General features: G+C 38.5%; 1 protein-coding gene and 1 long non-coding RNA gene across 4 annotated transcripts in view; one reads left to right on the plus strand and one right to left on the minus strand.

Annotated features, from left to right (window-relative positions):
* The window catches only part of grik3 (glutamate ionotropic receptor kainate type subunit 3), a 99,430-nt gene that overhangs the window by 34,760 nt on the left and 38,156 nt on the right, over positions 1-26,514 (plus strand). For both annotated transcript variants that reach the window (XM_086077406.1, XM_086077408.1), the window contains exons 2-5: positions 13,790-13,963; positions 14,666-14,923; positions 15,042-15,223; positions 22,591-22,644. In XM_086077406.1, coding sequence (XP_085933532.1) covers positions 13,790-13,963; positions 14,666-14,923; positions 15,042-15,223; positions 22,591-22,644 — 668 coding nt within the window. The remainder of the gene's footprint in view (positions 1-13,789; positions 13,964-14,665; positions 14,924-15,041; positions 15,224-22,590; positions 22,645-26,514) is intronic.
* Positions 14,402-26,514, minus strand: part of LOC147172727 (uncharacterized) — a 111,024-nt gene continuing 98,911 nt past the window's right edge. The window contains exons 1-2 of one of the 2 annotated variants that reach the window (XR_015095286.1): positions 21,474-21,906; positions 14,402-15,253 (exon numbers count right to left, since the gene is read on the minus strand). This is a non-coding gene — a long non-coding RNA (uncharacterized LOC147172727). Of the gene's footprint in view, positions 15,254-21,473; positions 21,907-26,514 lie in introns of those variants that run through there. The other variant, XR_015095283.1, reaches the window with a different exon arrangement.

A 26,514-nucleotide genomic window follows, 5' to 3' on the forward strand; every position in this document is an offset into this window, starting at 1 on the left:
ACCGACAACGCATTTGACTTCCTCCCGTCGGGCCCCGAGTTATGAAATTGCCACTCGATCAAAATAAAATCCACTCACACGTTGCCTCTACTGTATAAACCCCGAGTGAAGGGACTTTCAGTACTATTGAGACAGAAGACATCTTCCCTTCCACTAAGTCCCGACTGGTAAATTATTTTATAAGTGTTTTGTGCGCCCTTTCTACAATGCTCTAAGGTACCTCAAGAGGATGTCAAAGTCCTGCCAATAGGAAAGTAGTCATTGCTGGGTAGGAGCTATGATGAAGTGATTGAGTCGTTCCCACACCAATTGACTAATTGATTGAAATGTGTCTTCTTGGTGATGAAGTGCTGCCTCCCTCAGGGAAAATACAATTTAAGATCCTGCTGTATTCATGGGCTCACTATTTTCTTCAAACTGTTTTGCTGTATCTACAAAATAGTAGTCGCTTGACTCATCACAACATCCTCATTGGAGTGGGCGGGGTCAGCAGTGGCTCATTTGCATGAAACAGGATTGCTACCTCAGGCTAATTGCTGTGGGTCTTGGAAAAAGTTTATCATCACGATTCTTGTCTTGGGATTTTATTAGGATGTGTGCATTGCAATGAAACATTTTTCCAAATTGTCTTAATGGATTTCTTGATCTGTTTCCAAAATATGCTCATTAGCCATACGCACATAATTCAAACTTTGAACTTTCGGTTGTACATTTGTAATCTCATCAGCATGATTGTTTCTGTGATTTCGAACCCGAACAAAAGATGCGCAAGGAGACTCATGTTGCCCGCTAGAATTGACCGGATGATGTAATGAAGAGAAGGCCACGGGATGCTAACGAAGCTATTAAGCGCTCGGACGTGAAGCTACGAGGAAGGTGGCTCGTTAAAATCAGCGCGGCGGGATTAAGATTCAGCGCACGTGGTGATGAACCCGCCTGGCCTGCACCCACTCCCCCCACTTTGCGAGTTAATCGGCTTTGAAACGGCATAAGAACAATTCAAAGGGGTGTGTGATGTTTTGAAACAGGTAGGATTTATTTCAAGGCTTACCAATGTTAAATCGTGCTTGATAATTAATTGTATGTAAAAATTCAGTTGTGAGCATGTTGCACAGTATATTGGGACCATGGAGACCTCCGCCAAGACTTATCAGCTGGCAAATTAGTCCACAACAGACAATAGAGATCCGGACGTTGACGTCACGCGTCCCAAAATGGGCGTTAGCGAAGCCATTTTGGCAGCATAGAAAACGCCTCTGCCACTCTGAGTCAACGGCAAACGCCGCACTTTTACAATAATTGACAGCTGTTGTGGACCAGCTGCCACAACAAGAAGAGGGGAAAAAAAGGATCGAGCATGCTCCAGGCTACCAAAAGAAGAACCAATGCGTAGCCAATGTTACACTTTGTACATGGCGGCTGAATCGGTAGCTAAGTTGCCAACAGTTACCACACGCAAAATGTGGGGGAAATAATCAGTTTTGTTCATTTGTGCTGCTACGGTTCAATAGATATTACACAGTCAAATTTAATAACTGACCAACACCATAAAGAAGACTTTTTACGGCATAAATGATGGCGGCCGCGGCCAAATTAGCAGCTGCTAAGTTGCTAACGTACCTAAAATACACTGCAAGACTTGCATGGAACTGCTAACTTTGATGGCATTTTGACGACACAAAGGGGAAATAAATCCGTATTGTACAAACTTGTAAAGCCTTGGTATGATCAGATTTGACAGCACAGGTAATTCCACGTAGCGGCGTCGCCGAGTTGAAAAAAAAAAAAAGAAGCAGAAACATAGTGTTGTTCCAAGAGGCCCCAATACTGCATTAAAACAGTGGTGTCGGTATCGGCAAGTACTAACAAGTAACATGCCGATACTATTATTTCTAACGCTAATATAGGACTTTGGATGCATCTTGTGCCTTGCCTTCGTGCACGACATTCATTGATGTTTGACATGTTCACTGCATGCAAGATATCGTATTGGCCTTGGAATGCACTGAACCAATGGCAGGACAGCTTTTTCATGTTGAGAAAAAAAAACTAGGTATCGGTACGGTATCGGCTGACACTGCAAAACTGGATATCGGAATCGGGGGCCAAAAAACAGTATCGGAACAACACTGCCGGAAAGTTGACGCATAAACGCTAGCTTTAGCCCTCCTCACCGTTCTAGTCGATAAACGCTGCGTCACTGTTTCCTGCCGCAGGGGGGCGTGTCCAGAGAAATTGTCACGTCTCTATTTAAGATTAATATACACTTTTTTTTCCTTTTCTTAGAAAGCTCAGTATTGTTCATTCGGTAATCTTACCGATTCGACATGTCATCCTCATTGCTCTCTTTTTTTTTTCTCTTTTTTTTATACCTGCGTGAGTATGTGCATATGCAAGTGTGTGTGTGTGCGGAGTGTGTACTCATTAATTCACCTAAAACCTATTAAAAATCCTATACCGTTCACCTAAACCGAATACTTCAGAATCCAGCTAGAGTCGTGAGGTTGTCAGGAGACCTGAGGAAGGATCAAAGAAAAGAAAGGAAAGGAAAATCCAGCACCGACCAGACATCACCTACTATCCACCGGGTTACCAACCAGAATCTTTCACCAACCCCAGAAACATCTAAATTCCAACAAATTAGGGAGACCTCAAGAGACCAAAGGAAAGACTAAGGAAAGGAAGGAAGGATAGATGAAGCTTCCACCTGATCTTCATGCCATCCTTATCCGTCCATAATAAAATTAATTTTGAATTATGTTGCTAATACTTAGTAATTAAATTGAATACAATCCTTAAAATAATAAATACCTCATTCTTGATATGGAAACTGCTAACCAGGAAGTTGACTTCTAATTAGCAAAAAAATAAAAAATAAAATCTTATCTCATCTTTACGTTCTTTGTTATGCTGCACATGACAATGGTAGAGACAACCATCAGGAAATGCAATTGTGGCAAACACAATGAAAATACACGTGAGCTGTTACCTGCTGTCAATGGCGAGTGCATGATGCTATTTTTTGCTAGAGTGGCTTTTTTAACGCCACTGATTTTTACAGCCGTCTGTGAACGTGGAAAACGTCCACCTTTAGTACCTTTAATGTCCAATTGTGTTGAGCGGGTGTACGTTAATGTTCCTCGGATGGCTGGTCCTTCCCATCCAAGCGCCGCCAGCACTCTTGCTAATCCTCACGAGTGCACCGCGCCGCGCCGCAGCCCCCCGCCCCCTCTCCTAGGCCCCTCAAGGGGAATAATCTCCCCTCTCGTGCCACCAGAAAGTCGCAGGAAAAGATTGAGCGCCTTCGGCTTTAATTCGAACGTACTAGGATTTTTATCCCTTTTTTTTTGTGGTCGCTTGAAGTTCTTTTCCGTTTGAGCGCCTCCTGTCCCAGAAACTAGCCAGAGGTGTCCCGAAGGGTCTGACCTGCACCTCCCCCCCTCATTTGTCTACGTTAATGTGGTGTGTGGGGTCTACTGGAATAATAAGTAGGCCAGCTTTATATTTAGCAGCTTCTGCAATGACTTTGGAGAAGGGTTTGGGAACAGGGTCACTCTTTTCATCGGACAATTTCTGTTCTTGTCTATCCAGCTCTGTGTTTGTTTTGATATGAGATAATTATTATGGGCTGTTAGAAATTGGTGACATGCTGTTCATGGTTAACACCACCAAGCACAATAAAAATCAAGGGAGTGCAGCAATATATAATCAAGCAACAGTGTGCCATGGTTGCAGGGTCCTTTTCTATGGAGGCCCAAAACAAAACAAAAAAAAGACTAAATAAATAAATAAATGTTTAAAAGTGAAAATAAAAAGGCATATAAAAAAAGTCCAACCCAAGACACGCTTAGGACCGCCCCCTCATTTGAACAACAGTTCTGCAGCATGAAATAAATAAGTGTAAGAGCAGAGCGTTTTTATTTATTTATTGATATTTAATTCTATTTTCATATGTATTTTTATAATCTCCTATTTTATTTTTGTATTTATTTTTACTCTATTTATATATATATAGTTATTTTGATTTACATTTATATACATTTTTTGGATTCAATTTTGGAATTATATTTGTTGTATCCATTTTGTCTTTTAGTAATTTATTTATTTATTTAGTATTTAATTTGAATTGTGGCACTTTTGGTCCTCTATACTTGTCAGACCTCCACCAAGGCCAAACCATACTAAACGCGGAATAAAATTTTAACCTTGAGGTGACATAATTCGGCACAGCTCCCGCAGAGTGGAGCAAAAGAGTTTTACAACACCTTTCCGATAGCTCGGGTGTCCAAGAGAGTAGAGAATAATTTCGTTCTCAAGCTGTTTTAAAACTTCAAATTGGTTAATATTGTGTAAAAATAGCAGACGACGTGGGGACAGACCAATAACATTGATTTGTCAAATAAATATGATATTGACATTTACAAGTTTACAAGTACATGGAGCCGTAGCTATGATGTGGCCCGTGACAAAAAATAACTTTGCCGCCCCGAACCGAACCCGTCAAGCGTGAGAACGCCCCCTTAGGATGGCGACTCGACTTAAACAATGCGCCGCGATTGTGCTCCAGATGCAGAAAATCAATACCAATTACGCGATACACTTTTCATTTGGTTACCTAACCTTGCGATTTCCACTTTTGGAGCCCGTACATCCGAAGAGCAGCGCTTTCAACCCCGGGGATGAGTCTATTGCGCTGGTGACAGTGAAATTAAAAGGTCTTCTCAAGTGCGTGGAATGAAAATTAAACCCCGCAGCCCCTCCCAAGTGACCCATCACCGAGAATGCGAACATAAAACTCTGGCTGAAGCCTTGAGGTGGAAAGGCTATTACGCTGAGCCGCAGTTCAGCGCTGGGGAGTTCTCAGCCGAGGCGCTCGCGCTACCATTCAAATGAATAAGCTGTGTACTTTTGCTCTGTAGGAACACACTTTTATAGCGCTGCAGCAGCAGCAGCCACCTCGGGCCCCGCGCAAATGACTCTATTTGACCTGCCTGGCAGATATTTGCTTCACTGCTTACACGTGCCACTGATGTACCAAACTCCAAACCTGATATGTTTGACTTTGTTTTGATCTTTTGAGAGAGGGTGAGGATTCCAGATTTTAAAAAAACACGCACATTCATGAATAATATGAAGCGAATTCACTAAAATCTTTTTAAGCATGAAAAAGGTTTGCCAGTTGAAAAATATTACTTTTCGCGTGGGTTCTGCCATCTTTGTTTATCCTTAGCAGTTGCTTAGATTTGCACAGATTTAACGTTGGAGACGTCACAGCTGTGTTCGTTTTGGAACGTTCTGGAGGCATTTCGGTCGAACTGCACTGAAAGTAGTGATGCACATGCTGGTTGACTGTATGTACCCCTTTAAAATCAATGTTTACTGTTTAGAGGGTCATTTCATGGGAAGCAATCATATTGAATTTGCCAAGGCAATAATACAGTTCAACATGGCATTTCCACAGCAGATGGATTTAAATGTTTCAGAATGAGATTGAATGAAATAATGAATTATTTCATCAAGAATAACAAATTAAAAAAAAAATCAGCCCCCTGATTCAACCCATTCAAAAATCAACAAAAAAAGGCCTCCGCCTGCCCCCATCCAAGTGCATTAACAAAATCCCATTCAAAACGTTGAATGAAAAGAGCCCTTCACTTCTTACAAAAAAAAAAAGGTCCCCATTCAACATAATAAATAAAAAGCACATCCCCTCGAGCTTCTCAAGCAAAACCTCTTTCCAGACAACAGACTCTTCATATTCAACTGTGTATCAACTTTGTTTTAAATGTGGTAGTTTTAGTCAGGATCCGTCTAATAGGGCTGGGTATCGATTCTAATTTATATTTACAAGTATTGAATTAGAATTCATCCTTGCTGATTAAAAAGATTCTAGTGTGATTCTAGAAGTGCAATAAGAGGTCTTTAATAAATGTAAGAAAATACATTTAAATTCATGTGAACAGTACATTTCAAGAAAACAGTAAGATTTTTTTAAGGCTATTTTTTTCAATACATTTATGGGAAAAATACATCAAAATAATTGATTCATGGTTTTATGAATCAATATGAGGCTCGAAAAGAAAAATTGATTCAATATCTTTTATTCAATTTTTTAAACCCAGCCAAACAGGCTAAGATATATTTTCACCAACTATATTTCCTCCCTATAAGAGCCAAGCTTCTTAAATTCCTGTTAATGCCTACAGAATAAATTCACATGGAAATTTTAGAAAATTCTATTTACCATTCCGAATCTCATCTCAATTTACTCTGGTCTGTTTAATTGAATACCAATTTAATATTTTAATGACTACAGGTGAATACGCGGTTAATTGTACTTTATGACAACTAGTGTAAGATCATTTAAATGTTCAGCCTGTCACTATAAAGTATGTACTCATTATAATCAGAAAAGGAGCAGTACTTTTCTATTCCAAGCATGCTCCCGACACCCCGTGTCACGACCGCGGTGTCCTGACAGATTATCCCGTGTGAATGTTTGTCAATGATAATGAGATCCAAACACCTCACGAAGCTGGGAAGAGTGGGCGGAGACAGGAGAGGGGAGGGGAGGGGGTGGTACTCGGAGCTGGTGGCTGAGCGATAGCTCCGATAAATTGCCGAAGCAGAAGCGCTTGAGCATAAAATTAGATTTTACAAATGTGTTGTTACCTGACAGGACTCTGACTGAGGAGCTACAGCGACATTATGGGCCGTCGCAATGAGCGCCACTAATCGTATCAAATAAATAAGAGCGCCTCTCCGCCCTCGGTGGAACGTCGGCGTGGAACATAATTAAAACGGCTAGGCCCCGTGTTCAATTTATATGATAATAAATGACCCTGTGTAAAAGCTGCCGACATTCACGATGCAGTTTTGCTAGCTGATGTGTCGCTTTGGACCATAAAAGAACTCATTCTTGAATCATTTTCTATCATTTCCAATCGTGATAGCTTGAAAGCATTGGGTTATATTTAAACTCGCATCTTCTATTCGCCTCTTGCTTTCCTGTTGCGTTACACGGCGGATGTGCGAGGATAACGTGCTCTCCCCCACTGTTCATGGCCACTCTTTATAAGATGCAAAAAACAGTCAAATCGGGTTGTGCTGCTTTCAAAATGGTAGAAATATCCACTGGTTACGAATTAATTTGTACTTTATTTCCTTATAGCCAAAAACAGATGCCGTACCTGAGGAAATTACCCCATGAATAATGATGATAAATAGTAACTTAGGTCACCGGAAATCGAAAAACATCGAGTAGTGCTGCTTTGAAAACAGAGAGAACTATCGATTGTTTTTAAATTCATTCATACTACATTTCCTCAAAGCATCTGCTTGAAGAGATGCCGTACCTCAGAAAAAGAGCTAGAATAAAAAATGATCAATCCTAAAATATTTGGTCACAAGAAAATGACAAAAAAAAGGTTTGTGCTGCCTCAAAAAGAGAAATGTACACTATTTATAAATGAATTCAGACTGTATTATCTCAAAGCCGCCACTAATAAAATAGATGCCATACCACAATATAATACCAGGTGAATAATAATGCAGAATTTAAATAATTAAGGTCACAGAAAAAAGCGGGAGAAAAGTTTTTCTGCTTTAAACACACTAATTAATTCATACTGCATTTCCTCAAAACATCTGCATGAATGGATGCCGTGCCTCAAAAAAATAGCTAGTTGAATAAAAATTATAAATCCTAAAAAAAAAATTGGGTCACAAGAAAATGACAAGAATAGGTTTGTGCTGAGTCAAAAAGAGAAATGTACACTATTTATAAATGAATTCAGACGGTATTATGTCAAAGCCACCACTATTAGAATAAAAAATTGATGCCATACCACAATAAATTACCAGGTGAATAATAATGCAGAATTTAAATAACTTAGATCAAAGAAAAAAAGGGGAAAGGCCATTCTGCTTTAACATTTAATATACATTGTTTATAAATAAATCCCAATTTTTATTTCCTCAAAGGATCTACTCGAATAGACACCACACTCGCAGGTGCATAGATGCAGTTAACATAAAAAATAGGGTTGTTGTTGTTAAGCTAAAATATATTTATGAATAATTTCATTGAATATTTCATCAAATCTCCACTCGAATAAACACCGTACTTGCAGGTACAAATCCATACAGTATTTCCTCAGAGCCTCCACTCAAATTGATGCCATATGTGCAGGTCACATACTGTAGATGCTACACTCACATTTAGTCCCTAAATGTGGAAACAAAGAAGAAGAAAAAAAGAGAGACAGTATTATATATTGTTCATAAATTCATTCAGACATTATTCACTCAAGATCGAGTAGATGCCATATCTCAATTAAAAAGATGTATTTTCTCAAAGCCTCTAATTAAATAGAGACCATACCTCATTTAATTGCCATGTGATTGCAGGAACAATAAAAAAATATATGATTGTACTGTCGTTAAAAGAGATAAAATATACTTTTAGGACTAGGCACATCTCAGAGGATCGCCGGGTGAATAAATGAACACCACACCTCAATTAGAAAAAAAACCCCAGGGGGTTTTATTACCTGATTCCACGAATTCAATTCACCACAAAAAAAATTGCCGGCAACAATAAACGCGGAAATACGCAAGTTAGATTCATGCAGTTTATTAATGATGCCAGTCGATCATTGGCGCCGACAATTATTTGCATCAATCGGCCGTGGCAACAAAGTTAAACACGCCATTAGCAGAAGAATGACGACGATAGCGGCATCAACCAGCCTGGAAGACAAATGGAAGCGAGCCACAAGCATTAACTACACATTCTCTACCTCGAATAACGACATCTATTTTTTTTTTTTGGGCACGCCCTAAGGTGGGCGAATGCAATTCATGTTTAATTCATGGCATCAAGTCAATGTACCCGCGAATGCCTTCAAGTCTTACAACTAATAATGAGCGTCATAATCCGTGGCAAAACACATGCAAAGCTGCAGTTTAAGCTTTTTAAGCGATGAATATCGCGTTGTATTACTTGTGGTAACTGAAAGGCAACTTTTGAGCCGCAAGGAAGGGTTTTACATAAAAATGGAGGGTAATTTGGAGAAAACGGGCAATTTATTTATTTTTATTTATTTATTTTTTACGTTAAACATCTGTGTATTACTCAAAACCAAACCCACTGATAGTTAAGAAAATGCAGAAATTAACTATTTTGTAAAATACTATGGATTTTCTATATTTATGTATTATTTAAAATATAAATATTGTTACTATATGTGGTCAGACACCGCTTTAATTAATCCGAGGGTGTCATACAGACGGGGAAACATACATGTTGTTGCTAATGCTAAAACTAATGCTAACTAGTTAACTAAGTATTCCACAATCTATAATCCCAAAACACAATAACATAGATTTAAATTTATTTTACACAACAATAAAAAATTAATGTTTTACAGATTATTTTATTTCCCCAAAAATATCCGTGCGGCAACGACTCGTAACTTCCACTAACGACCAACAGCTGACATTCAAAGATGGTAGCGCACGTATATTTGAGGGAGGTGTTTGTTTTAACACGAACCGGTCAACACCATGGAAACATCCACACTGTTGCTAATACTAATACCAATGCTAACGCTAACATAGTGGCGTTTTAGCTTCATATCTGACAGACAGGTGTGAGCATGGTGCTAAAAATGAAAGCTAGTAGCTCGAACATATGAGTAGATTAACAAGCTAGTTTTGTTACCAGAGCAGTGATTTTTAATTTCCTTTTTACGATTGCCATCGTTAATTAAAGCTAACAAATTGACTCATGCGGGGCTGTCGAGATTATTGTTATTGTGTTGTTACAAATAATTACGTACAACTGCAGTCTTCCTAGAATCGGCTGTAAACGTTGGCCCGGTTAGCGTTTTCTCTTTGTTTGTGCTGTTTTTTTTGTGTGGAAGCGAACGCTGTCTGACTGGGGGGGGGGGGGGGGGGGGGGGGGGGGACAGGAAGCTATTCAGGGGCAGAGTGTGGGGATTCCAAACACAAAAACAAGCATAATGAGATAGTTGCACTGGCAGTTTCTTCTAACAAGCTCAATGGAGCCTACATACTGTAAGCAAGAAACTAAAATATGACCAATTTTTTTTTCTGGAGATGATCTGCGCACACGCACTGACAGTTAAACCCCAAATTATTCATATTACCAGACTCACATGCTAGAATTTATCGAAGTTAACAAGATCCTTTTGAAATGAGACAAAATATTGTGTTATGAATTTTCATTCTTCAATAACCCAACATTCTTGTGTCATTTCCAGCCAAAATACACATTCCAAAACTACAAATCTGGCAGGATGGTGAATAATATTAAACTCAACTATAAAAGTCACTGGAGACTTTATTAGGTACAGTTGCACAATCTAATGGGATCAAAATGGTGCCACATGTGTTATTACATATTAGTTAATGAGGAACATAGAAGTTTCTTGAGATTAGTGAGATCAAATACAATATAAGGAGATACACACACACAAAGGATAACTGTTGTATATCTTCAAAAAGATAGATTAGCAAAACAGCTGTATTAATGCATAGTAATTACACAGTAATATGGCTTTTTCTTACTAAGAATACTAAAATCAATTACTCTCATATGTAGAGAAGACTGAGATTAAAATGTATGTGCATTCTATGTACACATAATAATAAACATGTGACATGTTATTACATAGTAATTACGCGGTCATTTTCATTTTTCTGTATGTGGCCTTCGGTGAAAAGAGTCTGGACATCCCTGAAGGTAAACACTGACAAAGAAAATCGTCATGAATGTTCTTTTGTACGTACTTAATAAGATTGTAAACTGATGCATTTGCAGGCCTCTTTTATTTTGAACTTGCTATTAAATAGAAAAATATTTGCTGATTTTTTCTATGAAGCAAATAACATACGTTCAATAATACGATTTCTACACGGTTATTTTATTGTTACCATTGTTTCAATGCATCATGTATATTTCTTGCCATTCATCTATTGCAGATTCTTCACCATATCATGGAATTTTGCAATAATTATTAGAAGGTCATTAACACATTACATCCTCGAAGAGAATTTCAACACTTTAGATTGGTAAATAATTTGTAAAACTACATGCGTGAAAACACCAATAGCACACTTCTTTTTTTTTTGTATAAGAATGTTACCAAATTTTAACATATGAGGTTTCGGCCTGATGCAAGCATTATACAGTATGCACACTTTCAGCATTCTGTCACAAAAGTACACACAAAGTGGCTTGTGCTTTAAAAAAAAAAAAATCCCCATCCAATATATTCCGTTCTACCGACTTGAGTAAAATTACAGGATCCAAAAGTTGTAGCGGTAAACATTATGAAACAAAATCAGCAGGCAGCATGAAAGCGAAAAGCAAAACAACCGGAGGCGTCGTTGCGTTTGGCAAGCCGTCATTCCGTCCGTCACTCGCATCTCTCTGTGAAGTCAGTCGACGCATGTTAAAAATAAGCGTTTTCATCCGTACCCGGCGCCATTGAGAGCGAGCCAACTTAAGCTGGCTCGCAGGCACAACAGCGGAGCGTGCACGCCTTCACTCAACACGTGGACTGGTTTGTCTTGTTGTTTATTTCCAACGCTATCTGCAGGCTAAAATGTCACTTTTGGACGTCGGACCGCATGCCATTATTGGTCCCTTCAAGGCCTGTACACGTCACTTTCTGTCTATGATATTGTATAGTTTGGGTCACTGTAGACCATGTGCTGCTTATCAGTACTGAAAAAAAGTACATATTATATTCATATCGTAGGTGCCTTTAAGACATTTCCTTTTCACGCCCCGTCCCCCAAAAAAATTCTTAGATTTTCCAATGAACTTCATATTCATTGTATTAAGAAGACTTAAAAAATAATAATAATTAACTACAGTGTGCACACAATCAGCAAAATATGTAATGTTGCTGACAGGGTGGACATTTTTGGCTAATGTTAAGTATGTGGTGAATATTCATTTAGCAACTTAATTCTATTAGCTTACTCTTTAAGAAATATATTTCAATTTTTACAAAAGTTTTTTTTATAGTAATTGATGACACCACGACAGAGTGGACTAGGTAAACTTTTATATCTGTTCTAAATGTACAATAAAATATTTGTTTTCATACTCTTGTTAACATAAGTGGATTTTTTTTTTCAACTAATCAAAATATGGCTGCATCATTTAGTCATATGTGATACAGTAATTTCATAATAATTCATAAAATTGAGTTTAAATTATAAATATGTATTGTACGGTAAAAAACAAGTGTGATATTGATTTGTGTTGAGGTAATATTTCTGCCACTAGATGGCATTATTGCATTTGTAAGACGTCGGTGACAGCTCAGTGCATTTTTCTTTTCATATTAAGAGCTATCTACTCTTTAACATGAACTTGTGATATTCTGCACATTTTTAAAATTGTAAAATACAACTTAACCCCAGTCTCCACAAATATATGCATTATTATTCAATTTATTACTGCTAAATTTTTACGTGGAGGTGTCTGCTGCATTGCGACTGGAATTCCCCCAGCAGTACAGGCTTTCTAAGTAAGGTTCATTAATCGTGGCTTAAAAAAAATAGTGACATTAAAGGAACTTTAACTCAAAATTAACGCACTAATTTTGACACCCATAATATATATACATATGTACGTATTCATACACATAAGTTTGTCTGACAATGTGCCAGCTTTATACTAAAATTAGCAGCGTCAGTTTATAATTATTAATAAATATATTCATTGTTTTTACATGAAATTATTTTTCCATTAGTCCATTTTAAGGCACAATATCACTGATCATAGGGCCCAAATTAGCAGTGTCAGTTTAAAATGAACAATTAAAAGTGTATTTTGTCTTACTACCTGCCACTCCTATACTAATTACTGTAACTCCTGTCAGACACGGAGTTTAGTGGTTCCATTAGCAGGAATGTCTGCTTAAAAAGTTCCGTTTGGCCGCAACCAGTCCCTTCGCAGAATGATACTCGCACGCTGAAATAATGGCAGCTCACTAAAAGCGAATTATCCAAAAGGGTTTTCCTTTTGCGAGGAGCTGATCAAATTTGTTAAAGTGCTTCTGAGAAATGCGCATTCTGCCCTCTTTAACAGTCAAATTAGTGTATACTCCAGCAATTACTTAATGTACTCTAATGAGATTTAGACCTTGTGCAAAATGGAAAGGATTCATTACTTTTAATGCGGGGCGTTCCAACGGGCCGTGTGCGCGTAGCGCTGCGCTAGCTTAGTAGCGACGCCACCAGACCCCTAACATATTATAAAGAAAAGTAGCACTCCACAATATTGTGCTGTATAAAAACATGTAGCATCACTACAATTAAATAGAATGTAAAGAATGAAACGTCATACTTCAATTCAATGGACATTAGTTAAGACAACAAGTCAGCCTCGTCAATTTCAATCAGTTTTCCAAGAATTCTCCATGATGATTGATGAATGCGCTTGTGTTTTGAATATCTACTACAGAAAGAGACACATGAAAATGCGCATGCAGACCGGGTTACTTTTCCCACTTTTTGTGTTGAAATGAAAGGAAACATTAGCGGAGAGGCGGGCGACTAAAGATGTTTTGCCCACTCGATGGAACACAACACGGTCCTTCAATCCATTACGGCTTCACACTTCAAAGATTCAGAGTGTATTTATCTCTGCATTTTCCCCCCATTAAGTCGCACGAGGTCCAGCGCTTTTTCAACATGATCCATGCTAATGTGTTTGTTTTCTTTTTTTAATAATGCTTTTACCCAGGCGGGATTTTCGAGCAAACCGATGGACCCGTCTCCCTGGTCAGCGCCGAGGAGCTGGCCTTCAAGTTTGCCGTCAACAACATCAACAGAAACAGGACTTTACTGCCCAACACCACGCTCACCTACGACATACAGAGGATTAATATCTACGACAGCTTCGAGGCGTCCAGGAAAGGTGAGTCGGCAAGCGCAAATTTGTTTTCTGAAAAAAATGAGAAAACAAACATCTTGAAACACAATTTGAAATAACACAATTTGACAAGAAAATATCTACATGGAAAACAGATCAGCAGAATTTGACATAGTTCATTATGACCCCCCCAAAAAAATTTTTTGACCAAAAACATGCTACAAATGTGAAAAAATTTGCAAAAAAATTACAAAAACTGTTCAAGTTTGACCAAAAAAAAAAGACAAACTCTAAATTTGACCAGAAAATAAAATTTAGCTTGACAAAAAGCTATGAATTTTTTTTCAAAAACTGCCTAAATGTGACCAAAAAAAAGATTTTTAAATTTGAGAAACTAAAAATGTGACCCCCAAAGATTCTAAGGCAATTATCAAAATATGCCAAAATAAATCAAGATTTCTCTGCACAGAAGTGACAAAACAATGAAAATATAACTTGCATTTAATTTAATTATATTTTTTTAATCAAGAAATCCATGCAAGACAAAAACAAAACAAAATGTAACGAAACTAATCAAAATTTGACAAAAAGAATGTGGGGGAAATTTCCCCCTCCCAAAAATTCTCAGGCAATTATGAAAATATACCAAAATAAATCAGGATTTGTCTGCACAGAATTGACGGATTGCATTTCCTGTTCTGTGGTTATCCCGTGTGACGTCATCAAAGAACTGACTCTTTCCGGCAGCTTGCGACCAGCTGTCCCTGGGCGTGGTGGCCATCTTCGGGCCGTCGCACAGCTCGTCGTCCAACGCCGTGCAGTCCATCTGCAACGCGCTGGAGGTGCCGCACGTGCAGGTGCGCTGGAAGCATCACCCCATGGACAACAGGGACACCTTCTACGCCAACTTGTACCCGGATTACTCGTCGCTCAGCTACGCCATCCTGGACCTGGTGCAGTTCCTCAAATGGAAAACAGCCACCGTGGTCTACGACGACAGCACAGGTGATGCAACTTGACCACAAACTAATGAATGAGATCCAGTTTGATCTTGTATCAAAAGTCAAGCTATTGCACAGGTGTCCACTTTCACCAACGGTGGCGGGGTCGATGTCTGTTTTAGGACTCATAAGACTCCAGGAACTGATCATGGCGCCGTCCAGGTACAACATCCGGCTGAAGATCCGGCAGCTGCCCGTGGACACGCAGGACACCAGGCCGCTGCTCAAGGAGATGAAGAGGAGCCGCGAGTTCCGCATCATCTTCGATTGCAGTCACCAAATGGCCGCGCAGGTCCTCAAGCAGGTCGGCCTCAACCTCTCACCATGTCTGTGTCTTGGCAGTGGTAGGAAGTAAAGTTCAAATACTTTGTCACTCTATTTAGGTACACTTTCTTTTCTTTCTTTCATTTATTATTATGACTTTTTACTTTCACTCCCTACTGTAATTATTTTTTTTAATCTATTCAAAACAGCCAACAGAGCATAAAAGGAATTACTCAAAGTCCTTATTCCAAATAAAATAGGTGCTACTGACAAGTAGGTTAAAGTGCTCCATAAATAAAACTGAGCTGAGTTCACATAAAGTGCAAAGGTACAAAACGCAGCTATTAACAAGTAGGTAAACGAACAAATATAAAAGACTGACAAAAAAACAGCAAGCAACTGATGAGTAGGGGAAAATAGTAAAATTCACAAAGTACAGGGAAAAGACACAAAAAAACAAAGTAGGAAGAATAGCAACACAGTTCAAACAAAAAGCAATTAAACGGGGAAAGAGTAAAGCAACAAGGATTACCGAGAAAAATGCCACAATTTACTGGGAGAAACAAAAAGCTCAACATCATCACACAATGGGCACAATCCAGAAAGAGAGCGAGAAAGAATGCAGCACAACAAACAGCAAAAACTATTTTGAAAACAAAAAATTATTCACAAAAAAAAAAAAACTTCAATCAATGGCAAGAAGCAAGTTTAAATTAGATTACCGGTAAACAAAATAATAATAATAAAGAAGATAAATGGATCTCAAAACATGCTTTATAAAACGGATCGATCCAATATTTTCCAAATTTAACCGAAAAATAAATACTTGACAAGGAAACTGTAATAAATAAATAAACAAAAAATAATAATAAAAACACCAAACTTTTTATATGAAAATCTCACAATGTGAATGAAAACCTTTAATTTGACACCTACCAAAATAAGACAAAAAAAAGTTATACTTGGAAAAAGTGCATCAACAACAAACGAAAAATGGATACCAAACGTTACATTTTGACAAAACTATCCAAATTTGCCCCAAAACTAAATTTTACAAAAATAATCAAACAAATCCAAATTTGATTTAAAAAAATTATAGAAATCAAAATATAAAAAATAACAAATAGGGCAGCAAAAAAACAAAACAAAAAAATCCTCCAAAAACTAGACAAAGAGACTGTAAATGAAAATGCAAGATTTGACCAAAAAAAAACGTGAGAGAGAATTAACAGAACAAATCCTAAATTGACAACAAAATTATTTTTTTTTACTTATTTCAAAAACAAAAAAGACAAAGGAGCTATTTAGATAACGAATGGGGGCAATTGCTGGCCTTCATGCTTAAGTACAGTACGTACTTTTGCCACCTGCACTGTTTGGTAGCGGAGGTTTTGCGTCCTCCATCATGACAGCTTTTGGTGTCACTTGACATATTTCATCCCGCAACATGACCTCTGCCCCTTTGCTTGAGCAAAACAAGCTACGTCCGCCACCCTCGCCTGTCCCTCCCTCTTCATTTCCTTCACTGATCTTGACAGACAGCAAAGGAATTGGCTCTCCAACGTTCATAAGGTGAAATAAGACAGCTTTTCCTGAGAATGATAGTGGCTTATGATGAAGCTCTAGAGCATCCATCTCTTTGCGGTCCTGTTTTTTGTTGTTGTTTTTTTGCAGGAAAGCCAGCGCACTTGTAGCTTTATTATCATGTTACATACATGTGTTATACCATTTCTATAATACAGTATTTCCTTACTAGTTGTTCAAAATAACCACCACCACTACAAATAATCCACAGATTCACAACTCATAACACTTTTATGTCAAATCATCTTTCCCCATTGAAATAAATGAAAATGTCATTCATCTGTTCCAGCCACCCGAGTAGAGCTCAGATTTGCACCAAAAATCTGCTACTAACTACTAAAAATGCTACTAGCCTCATCCTACCTAGCACTAAGCTAGTTTGTCTCTCAGGCCCGGCTTCCAAGTTTTCTTTTCGGTTCTTGCTAGCACGGCATTAGGCGGCCATCAGCGAGGCGTTAGCTGTAGCTGATGGGAGTACAGATCGAAGCATAAACTGGCTTAGAAATATTTCCACCTATTCGTACACAGCCCTGATATACTGTACATATACTGTATTCATATTAGGGGAGTCAAAATTAGTGCATTCATTTTGAGTTAAAGTTCTTTTAAAAAAAAAAATCCGCACAATTAATGACCTGCCCTTACTTGGAAAGCCTGTACTGGGAGAATTCTGGTCCTATTGCAGCAGACACGTCCACGTTAAAATTTTACAAATTGTACAGAATTTCACAATTTACTTCATGTTAAACATTAAATAGCTCTTAATATGAAAAATGAAAATGCACTGAGCTGTCACCAATGTCGTACAAATCCAATTATGCCATCTAGTGGCAGAAATGACAACACAAATCAAGATAACACTTTTTTACAGTACAGTACATCTTTTTAATTTTAACTTAATTTGATTAATTATGAAATTACTGTATCAATGGCTACAAGATGCAGCCATGTTTCTTACTGGTTTAACAATTGTTTTCACTTTTATGTCAACAAGAGTATGAAAACGTATATTGTACAATATTGTACATTTAGAACAGATATAAATATGGCCATTAATCGTGGGTTAACTATTGAAATCATGTGATTAATTACGATTAAAGTTTTTAATCGCCTGTCACCCATCATTTATATACACATAAATACAAACACATTTACAGTCCTGGCAAGTTGATTCATATTGTAAAATGACGAGAAATGAATTGCATCAAACTGAGCCCACTGAGTCGAACTGAATCGTTCCACTTTAAAATGAACTAATCATATAGCATCATATATCGTGATACATAATGAATCATCTTTTATAGGAGAGATGTACAAGCCTAGTTCCGACCCAAGTCATGACTCAGAAGTGCTGTGTAGAAAGTGGATGGATTGATGAATGCGAGCCGAGGACATAAACAATCATGTAGTGAGTCTGTAGATATCCTCTTCCCCTCCTCCATTAAGTTTGCTGTCACTTTGCGTTAAGGTCTCACAAAACGCACCGTCTCCTCCCCAAGTTATTGGGATGGAAGTTGACGTAAATCCGCTCGTGGCCCTTCTACAAAGACAACAAATCGAGTGGAGGTTCTCAGGCACATTTCTCCTTCATGGCAAAAGTGTTGGCGTGCCACCATCTTTGAAATTGGTGGGAAAATGAACGAGTCATTTTGAAGTTTTGCCACTAGTGATGTAAATACAAACTCGTCATTTGATTATTTTAAGGTGATGAAATGTTTGTGAAAGCAGCGCACAGAGGTCAGAAGGTGTCACGTTCAGGCAACCCAGAATATTTAATAAACAACAAATCAGAAAGGAAGACAAGAGGTTCATATAATTTTTGCTCGTGAAGAAAACAGAGAGTGTGTACCCAGATGACAGTCTTTTTTCCACTCTGGACACACTTTGCCGCTCCCTCTCTTTTATTGGATTTTCACTAGTTACATAGCAGTTGCTGTTCTAAAGGGGAGGGGCCACACACACAACAGCAACCTCAAAGCAGTCACGGATACAACTCATCGTGCAGATAATAATGTAGACATGTTTTTCTTCAGCGCTGAAAGTTTCAAAGTCAAAGCTTCAAAAGTTCAATCGCAAAATATTCCAGTCGTCAACTTGCCACAGTTTTTGTTTTTGAAGATGAAGGTGCATGAGTCATACTCCCTTTTAGTTTCTTCACAAAATAAATGCTTATAAGAGAAATTATGGGGTACATTTATATACATTAATCCTAACAAAAGGACTCTTGAGAAGCAAATCAACTTATATTTAGTTTTTTTCATAGATCATAGAAACGAGTCGCAAGAGCTTTTCAACAACAATATTGCAAGAATTAATTTAAGCAGAAAATCTAGTTTTTTTGTTTGTTTATGAGAATTATTTTGCAATATTATGAGTAAACTCTGCAAAGAAGAAATGGGAATAAAATATGAATTATTAGTCTTGTAGGCAAAATGTCAAAATGTTACCCAGGTTGTAATTTAATTTTGTTTGTTTGTTTGTTTTGAGGATTGGGGGGGGGGGGGGGTGTCCCCCACCCCAACTTATCGAGCTAATGCAGTCCTTCTCAAATATGATGTCCGTACGAGAATAAACTGTAATTGCACATCCACTACAGTAGGTGGCAATGGAGCTCTCATTGTTAGGACATGCTCAAAGAGTATTAGTTTATAGTAGCGGCGGCCAGTTAGGGGGGATGCAAAACATTTTCTTCACTCATTTGGGTAACGGACAAAATATTTTGAGAAGCTGCTGCTGACGGAACATTTGGTTCCACCAAGAGCCCACATAAAGCCTTGCTTGATGAAAGCCAACATGAAATGAATTTTGTGCACTTCCGTGTTGTCAGCCAGCGTACAACAGAAGTGCAGCCAAATCTAAAGGTCACCCTAATCTAAGACAACGAATGCAATGCGGGACATTCAGTCTATGTGTAATGTGACTTTGACGGCACAACAGATGTGTGTGTGTGTGCATACGTGTGACAAAGTGTCTCTGATGCTATTATATTTTAAACAGGCTTTCAACATCACAACACTAGCAGTGTAGTACATGTTTGATATAACACACACACTCACAGCCTTTTGTGTCGTGCCACGGTGCCATCAAGATGTCTGCACGCGCTCACATCAACATGCATCTGTCAGCTCGAGTTCCGTCTGCCGCTTGGACGGGAGAAAATGGGAAAGTGCGTCCTCCCCGGTGATTTAAAAAAACAAACACAAAAACTACAACGGAATTGCTGCCCTTTGTTGTCAAGTGCGAGCTGAGCCGCTTACGACCCAAAATGCATCTACCGGTTAAATCAGGTCCAAAATGTTCTAGATGCTCACTAGTTTAAACATGGTATTCTGAATATTTTATTTGTGGAATATTAATTAAGAAAGACAAATCCACCTGTTTTTATCTAATGTCACATGACCAAACCCAGAAATCAGTTGAAGCTGAGCCCTTAGGCACTGTGATGTCCTTTCAGTCGACAGGCAAAATGGCCGCCCCCTCAGATGGATAACAACGAGCCACAAAGCTAGTTAGCTAAGTTAGCATCTGTCTTGGAAACCTACTTCTGATTTGGGTTAATTTGAGCAAATCCCTTATTATGAACACTGGAAGATGCACAAAATGTCTGCTTCAAACTAAAATGGCTGACTTCCTGTTCAATTTCTTGAGACTTGTTCGTGCGTTGATAGGCACATCCACTCGATTTTGTGTACAGCATACAAGTCCTTGCTAAAATTTGTGAGTTGTCAGTAATGGTTTAAAGACGATTTACTTCTCAGAATTATAATAATAAAAACATAATAACTAACAATTCCAAGAGGCTGTAGTATGTCTTTATTGCCTCAATGTTTGGTAACAGAAAAAGAAAGAGGGGCAAATTTGCCTTCGTGTTGGCATTCCTTAAAGCGCGTAACCTTGATTTTTCTTTACAGCAGATGGAACAATTAACAGCGACGCACAGCTGGGAACGTCACTGGAGTAAAAACAAGTGGCAGTGATGGAGTGTTGGGGTGTAAAAAAAAAAAATAGCTAGCTCTTTTAATTGAATTTGAAACGTAACCTTGCTGTTGTGACATGCATTGGAGCAAATGGTATATTTTGCGCTGATTGGTTTTATGACCATTAGCTCAGGCAAAGAGAAATATTTGATAGGGCTGAGACGATCCACTTCTGTTGCGATCCAATCCGGATCCCGATACTTTAGTGGCGATCCGATACGTATTGCGCTATTTTTTTAAATATATATATATATATATATATATATTTGAGCTATTATTTACCTTAACGTGTTTTTTTTTTTTTAAGGGGATTATCCGGCCGGGATGGCCCATATTTCACACTGATGTTTTGTTTTTTGTTTTTAAATCAGGAAAACAATATTATCATGCATTATTAATGTCAGCCATCTGTTTTGGTAAATCCGTAAATAATATCAGTAAAAGTGGAGCTAGACAAAAGTTTTCCATTCAAAATTCTAAGAATTTCCAAAAAACTCAATCCGGACCAACATTACTGTGGTCATCTCCTCCTTATGCCCACTTTGACCAAATTTCAAACGATTAGCTTCTCCACATCTGATTTAAAAGGAAAAAATAAGGAAATGAGCAGCCCACATGTTTCTTTCTATAATAAATCCCCAAGAAATGAATGAACACAATCAAATCTTTTCGAGAGGCTTTTCTTAAACTGAATTATTCGCAGGTTTTTATAAAAAAGTTAGGACTTACTTTTTAAACACGTCTAGTAGTCATTCATCCATTTTCCGAGCCGCTTCTGCTCACGATGGTCCACACCAAGCTGGAGAGCTTCCTCGCTGAAGCTCCCCTGTTCCGGTGCTGCCATATCCAGCCATTCTCTGCACAAACTATTCTTTCTGACTGGCGTGCTGAATTTTTTCAAAAGTCCAACTTTTCGACGGCGCGCTCTTCGTTCGGGTGCTGTTGTGGAGCGCTCTAGCCGACAGTTGACGCTGTCGAAGCGGCCACGGCAAACGAACGACGCTGAGCTTACAAGCCTGCACTTCCATACACTTGTGGCCTTAAACATTTCTGGCAGAGAGACATATGTTTTACCCGCGATTGCTGCATCGGCGGCGGCGTTCGCGTTTGGTTGCTGCAGCCCAAGGCATCTTAGCTAGTAGGCTAGTAGGCTACACTCTAGTTCGTGTCTTTTTTTTTTTGTTGCCTCTAAGCTGCGATAGCGCAGTGCTGCCACCTATCGGCTTGGAAGATTAAGATATGACAGGCTACTAGTAAGCAGCGGGTGGTGAAGGCGCTGCACAGCAATATAAGGCATTCAAAAGTATCGATACTAACTTAATGGACCGATACTGCGGATCGGAACGGACAGTATCGTGATGTATTGCCAAACGATATTTGGTCCCAGCCCTAATATTTGACATGAGGAAAATATCTCGGTACGCTACCAAAAGAATATATCCCAAAAATTGCTGCACTTCATACAGTATATGGGTTATATAAATGGAAAACAATGTATTTTTCATGAAATTTGTTTTTTCCTGCTCAGCCATCACTTTTTATGAGCTATTTTGTCAGTCGTATCATATTTTGCTGTACGACAAAAACCTGTTACCTCTACTCAAGCGTCTGAAAAACATGTCTCAAAAATATTTCCTTTACAATTCAAGGTAAGTCTTATTTGGATACTAGTTTTGATTTTAGGCTGAAAACCTTGAAAACATGAATAATACGTATAGGAGAGGACTTACATTTGGTGTGTTAAGAGCAATTAGCTTGATGACGTCATTTCTGCTGAATCATAGCAATGATATTTTGGTTTTGTTTAGTGTTGCTTCTCATTTTTTTCTCCATTGTCGGTCTCCAGGCCCAGACCATGGGGATGATGACAGAGTACTACCACTATATCTTCACCACTCTGGTAATGTACCACTCTCATTAATGCAAATTGTTCTCATCTAATTTTATTTTTTATTTTTTTGATGAATAGTGGCTAATTGCGAACGGGCTTTGGTACGCAGTCTGTTACGGAGACATTTTCTTTGACAACCTAGAAGGCATAATAGAGCCGCGGTAAACACTCCTTTTTTGTGTGCCAAGTCTACGCGCGTTCTTTTGAGGTGCCACCATAAAACACATCAGGGAAAATTAAATGTGGCTTCCCAAGCTTGAAAAAGACAATAATGCGGTCCTCTTTGAGCCTTTATGGGGCAAATAATACAGTAAATGTCTCGTGTAAAACAAATGAATATGTGCAAATGCCAAACAGATGACAACAAAATGACAGGTTTGTCAAGGATCTAACAAGTTAAAATGTTTTCACGTATGATGGGGGGGGAGACAAACCTTTTCACTGACCGATCATTTATTTATTGATGTATTTTATTTAAACAAAAAACATGTATTTCCAAATTCCTTGATGCTTCACCAAGATATTTTTTTGTCGTTTTTTTTTTTACGAAAACACATATGTCCATTTTGAGATTTCGTCTAATAATTTTAGCAAAATGGAAATATATCAAAATTAAGTATTTTTCACATTACAAAAAACGCATCTAAATGTTTTTTTTTCTCTTCCTTTTTTTTTTTTAAAGCAAAAACTATTCGGCTAACAAACAAAAACACAGATACATGCTTTTTGTTAAACTTGGAAAAAAAAATGCTATTCTGAAGCACAGTGTGAAAATGGGTCACTGTGCAGTATTCCTGCATGATAATGACCCCAAATCCACCTCCAAGACAACCACTGCCTTGCTAAAGAAGCTGAACTGAACAAGCATGTCTCCAGACTGAAACCCTATTGAGCATCTGAGGGGCATCCTCAAACGGAAGGAATCGATATTTTCATATACATAAAAGGTGGCCAGACAAAATATTGATACTTTGGTCATTTTCACTCAGGGGTTTACTCACTTTTGTTGCTATCAGTTTTGATCAATAGTTGTAAATTTGCACTGTTACATCAACTGACTATTTTACATTGTCACCAAGTGCCATTCAGTGTTATCCCAAACACAAGATGTGCATGCTGTACTCACTTTTGTGCGATACCATCCCCCTATTTTTAAATACTCTCACTTAAAAAAAAAGAAAAACTCAATGTACTGTATGAATATCCATCCATAAAACTTTTAAAATCTATTTTCAATGACAGCCTATAAGGAAACAACCCCTGTTGTCAGTGCATCGTCCATGAGGAGCTTAAGCGTTCAATTGCCACAACAAAAATCTATTTAGCTTTAAACGTCACTTTTATCCCTGTCGTGTCCCCTGCCACCTTTCTTGACGATGATCGCTGCCCCAGCAGGAAGCAATTGCTGCCCCTCGCCACCATGTTGGTGATAAACATTTTGACTGGGAATGAATAGCAGCATGTTCTAAGATGTTCCTTTTGCCCTCTGTTATTGTCTCTTTTTCTCACACACACATGCACGTATACACACACACACTGACTGTCTCTGCGGACCCGGCCAGTCAGCGGCGATAATGCGTTATGACATCGAGGCCCGTCCCTGATGTGTGTCATCTTTCATGCTCTGAAGCATGGCCAATATTATGGTTTTGACATGCATCCTGTCTTTGGATCGTGTCTATTCTAATTTCTTTAAAAAAATAAACAACAACAAATCCTTGTGCTTTATGTTGCTCATCTCCAATTAACGAATATCTTTGCAAAAACAGTAGCTTTGATCACTCTTAAAACCGCTGGGTAAAAAAGCTAACCCAGTAATGGGTCCAAAAGTAACCGAGACAATGCTGGGTTATTTATACCCAGCACATTGGGTTGAGGATTTGACCCCGCACGTGGGGTCAAGATTTTAATCCAACAAGGTGTATAAACTGCTCCTCAACCCAATGTGCTGGGGGCAAATATCATTAACCCAAGCTTGGGTAAAATCAACCCAATCTCCTCAAAATCCACAGTTACCCAGCGAATGAGTTGGGAAAACAACCCAGCAACAAATTGTTGTGCTTTATGTTGCTCATCTCTAATTAAGGAATATTTTTGCAGGAACAGTGGCTGGGTGAAAAAGCAAACCCAGAGATGGGTCCAAAAGTAAACGAGCCAATGTTGGGTTATCTATCCCCAGCACATTGGGTTGTGAATTTGACTTAGCACATTTGGTCAAGATTTGGATCCAACAAGGTAAATAAACTACTCCGCAACCCAATTTTTCTGGGTCAAATATTATTAACCCAAGCTTGGGTAAAAGGAACCCAATATGCTCAAAATCCACAGTTACCCAGTGAATGGGTTGGGAAAACTAACCAGCCTTTTTTAGTGTGTAATAAGTGTGGAAGTGGTGCTATTTTTTCCCCCACAGTGCACCTTTCAGATACTTGCGTTATCATGTGGACTGGAGTAAAGGCAAGTCAAAAATAACCCAACTTGGGTTAAAAATGGACTGACGTGCTTCTTAGCTCAGTTTAACCAAACTTGTTTTTATATGGATATTGATCCCATTTCTGGTCATATTAGCACCAATGTCTTGTTTGTTGAGGTACAAATTATCTTTTATTTTATGTTTTCTTCTTTTATAACATGTGCTGTGTGTTTATCATATAAACCTGAGTCTGATCAATAAACTTGAATTGATTATAAAATGACCCAATTTTTGGGGTTAAGTTGGGTAAAATTGCCTCAAGAAGTGGATCGATCTCTTTTTGCCCAAATTGAGTTATTTTTGACCCAACTGTTTTTAGAGTTAAAATAAATTGGGTTTAGGCAGTGATTCTGAACATGGATCGAACTCCAGGGGTTCGGTGAGCCCACCTCAGGGGTTCAGTGGGGGTCACGACAACCACAATTTGATGGTAGACGTACAAATGAAGAAAAGGAAGACTTGGTTGCGAAAAAGGCATTTGCCAAGGAGAGCCCATTTAACATTGTTAAATTTATACCCCTCAGACTGTGTCAACCAAGCCTGAGAATTATCATTTTTGTAGGATTTCACACTCGTTGGATTGTGCGGGTGTACCTAATAGTGTGCCTGCAGCCTTCTAGGATGGCATGGATTCTGTGTGACGCTGTCGGTTAAAAGGCACCGCTGCTGCCAATGTGAACTTATAATTGGAACAAGACGCTTTTGTGACACCCTAAAAAGGCTCTAATAGAAACGAGGATGTCACAAGAAATGTATTGTACATCTGCCAACATTGCTGTCCCACTTAGTTTGTATTCTTAGCTTCAAAAGCTCGGAGAGCGACCCGATCTACTTTACCGAGCATTTCGTAATGTCACACGGAACAATAGTGATATACTTTGATCCGTGCTCATAAAAAGCCGGCGCCGTACTGCGAAGCCGAGAGACGGAGTGAAGAGGAGAAATAATTCAGTGGCTGGTGGCGGGTTTTTTTCATTTTTTTTTTAGCAAGTGTCTAAGGCGCTCCCGTTAGCCCGGCACTAACCCCACAGGGTGCTAATGAAATATCTATGTTGATCCAAATGTCTTTTTCCAAGCCCCCCGGCCCATTACGCCGCGACATGTGTCAACATGTGACTTCGCACTTCGCCTACAATGGCTTCCCCAGAAATTACACCAGCTTAAATTGAATTGCTTTTGCCTGCCGAGGGAATGGGAGTAATGAATTATTAATGGTACAACAATGATCCAACATTTTTAGTGTGCTTATAATGGCAAACATGTCAACCGTAAAGTTTATGAGGAAAGTTTATGAGGCAACTTCTTTTTTGAATGCAGTGTGATTTTTCGCAGGCAAAGAAATCTTTTTATAATCCATTTATCGGGCATATACTTCCTATAAATAAGTAAAAAATAGCATACTAAAA

Source organism: Leptonotus elevatus, chromosome 6 (genome assembly GCF_054856555.1).
Source record: "Leptonotus elevatus isolate MCC_2025b chromosome 6, RoL_Lele_1.0, whole genome shotgun sequence".
Classification (NCBI taxonomy): Eukaryota; Metazoa; Chordata; class Actinopteri; order Syngnathiformes; family Syngnathidae; genus Leptonotus; species Leptonotus elevatus.